The 7,220-nt window shown below is 34.0% G+C and overlaps 1 protein-coding gene across 2 annotated transcripts in view; it reads right to left on the bottom strand.

Moving 5' to 3' along the window:
* Positions 1 to 908: 908 nt before the first annotated feature.
* Positions 909 to 7,220, bottom strand: part of Ndufb3 (NADH:ubiquinone oxidoreductase subunit B3) — an 11,457-nt gene continuing 5,145 nt past the window's right edge. Inside the window, exons 2-4 of one of the 2 annotated variants that reach the window (XM_015481235.2) lie at positions 6,859 to 6,928; positions 6,164 to 6,311; positions 909 to 1,199 (exon numbers count right to left, since the gene is read on the bottom strand). In XM_015481235.2, coding sequence (XP_015336721.1) covers positions 1,043 to 1,199; positions 6,164 to 6,309 — 303 coding nt within the window. In that variant the 5' untranslated portion in view covers positions 6,310 to 6,311; positions 6,859 to 6,928 and the 3' untranslated portion in view covers positions 909 to 1,042. The remainder of the gene's footprint in view (positions 1,200 to 6,163; positions 6,312 to 6,858; positions 6,929 to 7,220) is intronic. The other variant, XM_015481236.2, reaches the window with a different exon arrangement.

Raw genomic sequence — 7,220 nt, 5'->3', positions numbered from 1 at the left:
TCCTCCCGTCTCAATCTCCCAACTCACTGTGATTACAGGTGTATGCCACTGCACCTGACCCACCTTGCTATTTCTATTGGTCCCGCTGCTTTGCTACTCTTTAAACTCTTTTATCTTTGCACTGAAACTTTTTAATGATTCCATTTTTAATACATTCCACTTACCACTAATAACTTATTAGGGATTCTTCCTCAGTCTCATTTATTTAGAATTGCTCAAGACTATATTTATAAACAAGAAATTGGCAAAGTGGGGGGTGGGGAATCACCCTGGAATTTTAATTAACTTCATTTTTTAAAAAAATATACTTTACTTGTCAATAGACCTTTATTTTATTTATTTATATGTGGTGCTGAGAATCAAACCTAGAGCCTCACACATGCTAGGCAAGTGCTCTACCACTGAGTCATAACTCCAGCCCCAATTAACTTCATTATCCAAGCAAAAAATATTACCCTTCCTTAATAAGCCGAGTTTTAAATCTTAACTTTAATTAGAGATTGAACTAGTTAAAATGAAAAAGGTCAATGATGTGAGGAAGAATGTCTATTGTTAGATTAAAATAGCTAACCTTTTCACAACAAGTGAACAATAAAGACTAAGACAAGACTAGAAAATACCATAATAAAGAAAGTGAACATCATGCATGGCTATGTCAACCAGAAGTGGGCAGCAAGTATTTTATAGTATAATCTAGGTCTCTCTAAACAACCTGCAGAGCATGATATAGCACCATTTCAAAAACTGTTGGAACATATCCATTTGTTCAGCCAAATATTTGCTGGCTGCCTGCTATATGCAGAATGCATTGCTATTGGTACCTAATGTCCCATGTATTCCAAATGAATTCTGATATGCCCCTAGACATTTCATTTTATTTTTTAAAGAATTACAAAAACAGACTGGTATATGTTTTTCTTACTTTATTAAACCTTACTAGTATTCTTTAAAGGACAAACACATGGACAAGTACGATATAGTGAAGAAATCTTATTTTTATAAGAGAATTAAGGAGTCACTAAGATATTTCCAGATACTATCTTCAGTGATGATTGTTATCTTTTTTCTGGGACTCCAGATAATATTCGGCCCCTACGGCTACCACAAAAGCAGCAAATCCCCATTTAAATCCTTTTAATAATACACCAACAAAGGAAACATTGTGTGCAAAGCCACCCATGTATCTCCAAGCTTCATTGCTAGAAGAAAAAAGATGAAAAAAATATAATCACACACAATTCATAAATACTAAGTAAAATTAATTTTAATTTTTCTAATATACTTAAATGTGACATTATTTGAGAAAAATCTATGTGGATCACAATAGTAATCTTTCTGTGGCATAGGATAGTTAAGAATATATGACCAAGTTTTACTTATAAAATATATTTTAAAAAGCCACTTGATGATTTATTTTATAGTCATACTATTCATGCTTCAAATGCATGACTCACTTTGGTTATCCATCACAGACTAGCTGGGTGGCTATACACATACTACTTATTCCAACATCATAGAAAGATCAACTTAGACAATTAGACATTAATTCAGAAGGAGCACAGCTTTTCCCTGTCACAGAAGCTTGAACTTCAGAAGACTGATTTCCTGCTCAGGTAAATCATTCTTCTGAGTATACTGAATAAAGAAGTGAACTGAAGTCAGAGAGGTGTAGGGGGAAAAAAATCTCCTTCCACAGATATTATGTCAGTGAAAAATACCACATTGTGAAGAGCAAAAACCATTTATCTCTAAAACTCTGACTGGTATGGTTTAGATATGAGGTATTCCCCAAAAGTGCAAGTGTGAGACAATGCTAGAATGTTCAGAGGAGAAATGATTAGAGAGGTGTAACTTAATCACTAGATTAATCCTCTAATATGGATTAACTGGATGGTAACTGTAGGCAGGTAGGGTGTGGCTGGAAGAAGCAGGTCACTGGGGCAATGACTTTGGGATTTGTGTTTTGTATCTGGTGAATGGAACTATCTTTCAGCTTCCTGGTTGCCATATCTTGAGCTGCTTTCCTCTGCTATGCCCCTCCACTAAGATGTTCTGCCTTACCACAGGCCCAGAGTTATGGTGTCAGCTGACCATGACCTGAACTTCTGCCACTGTGAGCCAAAATAAACTTTTCCTCCTTTAAGTTCTTGTTAGGTCTTTTGGTCACAGTAACAGTACGGATAACTAAAATACTGACTTAATAGAAAATATGGAAACTAATCAAATCAAATTTAAATGTCCAAACCAAAGACGTTAGCAGAAAGTGACAGATTAATATACCTCATGAACACAGATGCAAATATTCTTAACAGAATTTTAGAAAATTGAATCCAACAAGATCCAAAAAGGATAATACATCATGATGAAGTAGAGTTCACCCCACATATGAAAGATTGGTTTTAAGATATATATAATAAATACACACACACACACACACACACACACATATATATGAATACATACTATATATAATACAAACACACACACACTTTTTTTTTTTGGTACCAGGGATTGAACCCAGGGACAGTTAACCACTGAGCAACATCCTTAGCCTGTTTTATTTTTCATTTTGAGACAGGGTCTTGCTAAGTTGCTCAGGGCCTTGCTAAATTGCTCAGGGCCTTGCTAAATTGCTGAGTCTGGTTTTGTACTTGCAATCCTCCTGCCTCAGCCTCCCAAGCCCTTGGGATTACAGGTGAGTCCCAGCAAAACAGTTTTGATATATGAAAATCAAAGTGATTCATCATATAAATGGAATAAAAAAAATTACACGAGCATTTCAATGGATACAGTAAAAAGTATTTGATGAAATTCAAGAATTAAAAAAAACCAAAGGGCTAGGGTTGTGGCTCAGTGGTTCCATCCTCAGCACCACATAAAAATAAATAAGTGAAATACAGGTATCATTTTGTCCAACTACAACTAAAAAACAAACAAACAAACAACAACAAAAAAAACCTCCCCAAAAACAAATAATAAAAGCTTGGCATGGTGGCTTGTACCTGTAGTTCCAGCTAATAAGGAGGCTGAGGCAAGAGGTTGGCCTGAGCCCACAAGTTTGGGGCCACCCTGGGAAGTACAGTAAGAAAACGGTTTTTAAATAAAAGAAAAAGAAAGGAAGAAAATAAAAATCTGGGAAACTTTGGGATAGATGAGAAATTCTTCATTTTGGTAAATGGCATCTCTGAAAATCCTAAAACCCAGCAAACTTAGTGGTGACAGACTGCTTTCTCTCAGGAAAAAGGCAAAGATGTCTGCTTATATCATTTTAATTAACATCATACCAGTATAGTTAGCTAATGCAATTAAAAAAAATAAAAAGTTAAGAATACTGTCTTCACAGATAAAATGATTATCTCTGAATAAAATTCTAAGGAATCTGTAAAAAAAAAAATCACAACTAAAAAGTGACTTTAGCAAGGTAATGAAATACAAAGTCAGTATATAAAAATTAATTATGTTTTTATTTTCTAATAACAAACAATTGGAAATTGAGACTTAAAAAAATATATCATGTAAAATAGCATCAAAATGTGGAGCTGGGTGCGGTGGCACATGCCTGTAATTCCAGAGGCTTGGGAGGCTGAGGCAAGAGGATCGTAAGTTCAAAGCAAGCCTTAACAAACTTGCAAGAGCCTGTCTCAAAATATAAAAAAGGCCTGGAGATGTGGCTCAGTGGTTAAGCGCCCCTGGGTTCAATCCCTGGTGCCAAAATAATAATAATAATAATAATAATTCAGGGTAACCTTAACAAAACATGCAAGACCTGTGTATGAAGCAACAAAATACTGCTAAGAAAATTAAGGAAGATCCAAATTGCCCATGGACTGGAAGATTCAATATTATAAAGACATTATCTTCAATTTGATTTGAATTTGATTTAATATAAATATGAAATAGATTCATATTCTGAATCTATGTCAAAGAGATTCAGTGTGATTCCAATTAAAATCCAAGAAGAGCCAGACATGGTGGCACATGTCTGTGATCCTAGCAGCTTAGGTGGCTGAGGAATGAGGACTTTATGTTCAAAGCCAGCCTCAGCAATTTAGAGAGGCCCTAAGCAACTTAGAGAGACCCTGTCTCAAAATAAAATAGAAAAAGGGCTAGGGATTGTCTTGTAGAAGCTGATAATCTCATTCTAAAATTCACAGTTAATGCAAAATACCTGAAATAACTAAACCAATTTAAAAAATGTAGATCTTATAATACCTGATTTGAAGACAGTGTAGTATGGGCATAAGTGCAGACATATTGATCAGGATAACACACTAGAGTCCAGAAATAGGCCACATAAATATGGTAAATTGATTTTGAAAACTTTGTCAATGTAATTCAACCTGGGAAATATGGTCTTTAATAAATGGTGCTGGAAGAACTGAATGCCCATATATAAAAATATCAACTTTCCTTCTTATCTCAAATGATACAAATATTAACTAAAAATGGATCATATACTTAAATTTAAGAAAGAAATTAATTAATTAATAGAAAACTATAAAAGCTCCTAGAAGAAGATTAGGAAAAAATCTTAGGGTGCCAAAAGCACAACCCATAAAAGAAAAAAAGAAAGCTAAATTGGGAATTCATTAAAATTTTAAATTCTTTGAAATTTAAAACTTAAGAAAATGAAAAGACAAGTCATACTCTGAGTAGACATTTAACCACAGAAAATATGTGAATGGCAAATAAGCACAGAAAAAGATCTGTGTGATCATCACTTTTTATAGAGATGAAAATTAAAACCACAAGAAGGTATTATACCATTTTCACTAGAATCACCAAAATTAAAAGACTAATAACAACAATATTGACAGAGATATTAAGCAACTGAAATTCTCATACACTGATGGTGGGAATGAGAAATAATTCAGTCACTTTGGAAAATGGTTTGGCAGTCTTTTATAAAAATAACTGTGAACATAGCTTATTATCCAGAAATCCCAGTTAGGTATTTATCCAAGAGAAATAAAAATATGTGCTCATAAATGCTCACACTTGAATGATTATAGCAACTTTACTCATAATAGCCAAAAGTTCAGAATAAGCCAAATGACCATCAATTGATAATGGTACCAAAATGAGGTATTTCCACAGAATGGATATAAAATAAAAAGGCAATAAAAAAGATTAGATACAATCCACAACATGTGTAAGTGTCAAAATGCATTATGTTAAGTGAAAGAGTCCAGGACAAAAGACTATATACTATATGATATCAATTCTACAAAATTTGAAAAAGATCAAAACTATCCAGACAAAAGCACAACAAGGGTCACCAAGTCACAGGTAGGGTAACACTGACTGCAAAAGAGCATAAGAGCATAAGGACATTTTCTAAATTAACAGAAATATTCTATAGCATGATTTTGGTGGTTACATAACAGCATTTTTGTCAAAACTAATGGAATTATATGATGGGTGAATTTTAAAATGGATGAACTTTAGAGGAATGATATTTCAATAAATCTGGTTTTAAGCTAGGCAAGGTGGTACATGCCTGTAATCCCAGCAACTCAGGTAGTGAAGGCAGGAGGATCACAAGTCTCAGGCCAGCCTGGGCAGATCCTGTCTCAAAAACAGTAAGATGGGAAGGGGATGTAGCTTAGCGGTTGAGTGTTTACATGGCACGCATGACACCTTAAGTTTGATTAGGAGGACTGGGAGTGAGAGGTGGGCACAAAAAATTGTAAAATTTTAATGTAAAAAGTCATATACTGAAAATGAACACACAAAACACTAACTTTTTGGGGGCAGGGGGTATTCTGGGAATTGAATTCAGGGCACTCTACCACTGAACCATATCCCCAGTCCTATTTTGTATTTTATTTAGAGACGGGGTCTCACTGAGTTGCTTAGAGCCTCATTTTTGCTGAGATTGGCTTTGACCAAGTGATCCTCCTGCCTCAGCCTCCCAAGCCCCTGGGATTACAGGCATGCACCACACCTGGCTAGACACTAAATTTAAAAAAAAAAAAAAAAGTATATATATTTTTAGTTGTAGATAGACACAATACCTTTTATTTTATTTTTATGTGGTTCTGAGGATCAAACCCAGTGCCTTCCACATGTGAGGCAAGCACTCTACTACTGAGCTACAACTCCAGCCCTAGACACTAACTTTTAAAGAGAAGTTCTAATTAAATTACTTAATTCATCTTACCGGCCCCATGGATCCCTGAGCCCTTTTGCAGCCAGCTTCTCCTGGACAGTTTGTAATGGTGTCCCTTCTATCTTCCATTGCCTATAATCTGGAAGTTCTAGTTTTCCATGACCATGTTCATGTCCATGTCCATGTCCAGGGGCCATGTCTACAGAAAATAAGTAACATAATAGATAAGTACACTTAAATGTTTTTTAAAAGATAAATGCTTGAAAATTCTAAGTTAAAAGAGATTTTAGAAAATTATTTTATTACACTAACTAGTATGTGTTCACAGGAAATACGAATATGAAACAGAAAAATAATCAGTAATTGTACCAGAGAAAACCATTTATTATTTGATTACTTTCTTCATTAGAAAAATAGCAAACATTTACTGAGTCCTATGTGCCAGGTGCACTATGTTTTACATATATTAATTTCATCACTTCTAAAATAACTCTCTGAATTTAAATTAAAAATATCCCCATTTTACAACTGAATGAGACTCCCAAAGGTTAAGTTATGTCCTTAATAAATTAACTCTAAGACTCTCAGAAGCTAAGTAATATCCTGAAGGTAACAAAAAATAGTAAAAGGTACAACTGGGCTTTAACCCTTGCAGTACTGTTCCTAACTTCTAAGTAATACTGTTTCCCTCTTTTGAGTCCTAATGCATAAATTTGCATGATGAAAGCATAATACTGTTTAGTTACCTTTATTTAGATGATTCTTTTAAAATGTTGTCCTAATGATTTTGAATACGTATGATCACATGAACTTTTTCTGTAAAAAGTCAGATAATAAATATTTTACGCTTTTGGACAAAAGAGGTAAAATTGAGCAGATTATGTATGTCTATATATGACAAGAAAACAAATTTCCAAAACTTATTGATAAAATTCAAGATATAATAAATAGTAACTGAGTATAATTAAATTTTTTTTGTATAGGTCTACTAATGATAAAAAAGAAATTTCCATTTTGGAGTTCACCATCTTGCTTAGTTAGCGCTCAAAGTTAGAATTCCTTAGTATCAAAGTGATCTCAAAAAACTATTCTTTGCTCATGGGTCTTA

Source organism: Marmota marmota, unplaced genomic scaffold (assembly GCF_001458135.2).
Source record: "Marmota marmota marmota unplaced genomic scaffold, marMar, whole genome shotgun sequence".
Lineage (NCBI taxonomy): Eukaryota > Metazoa > Chordata > Mammalia > Rodentia > Sciuridae > Marmota > Marmota marmota.
This window is presented reverse-complemented; position numbering and strand designations above follow the sequence as displayed.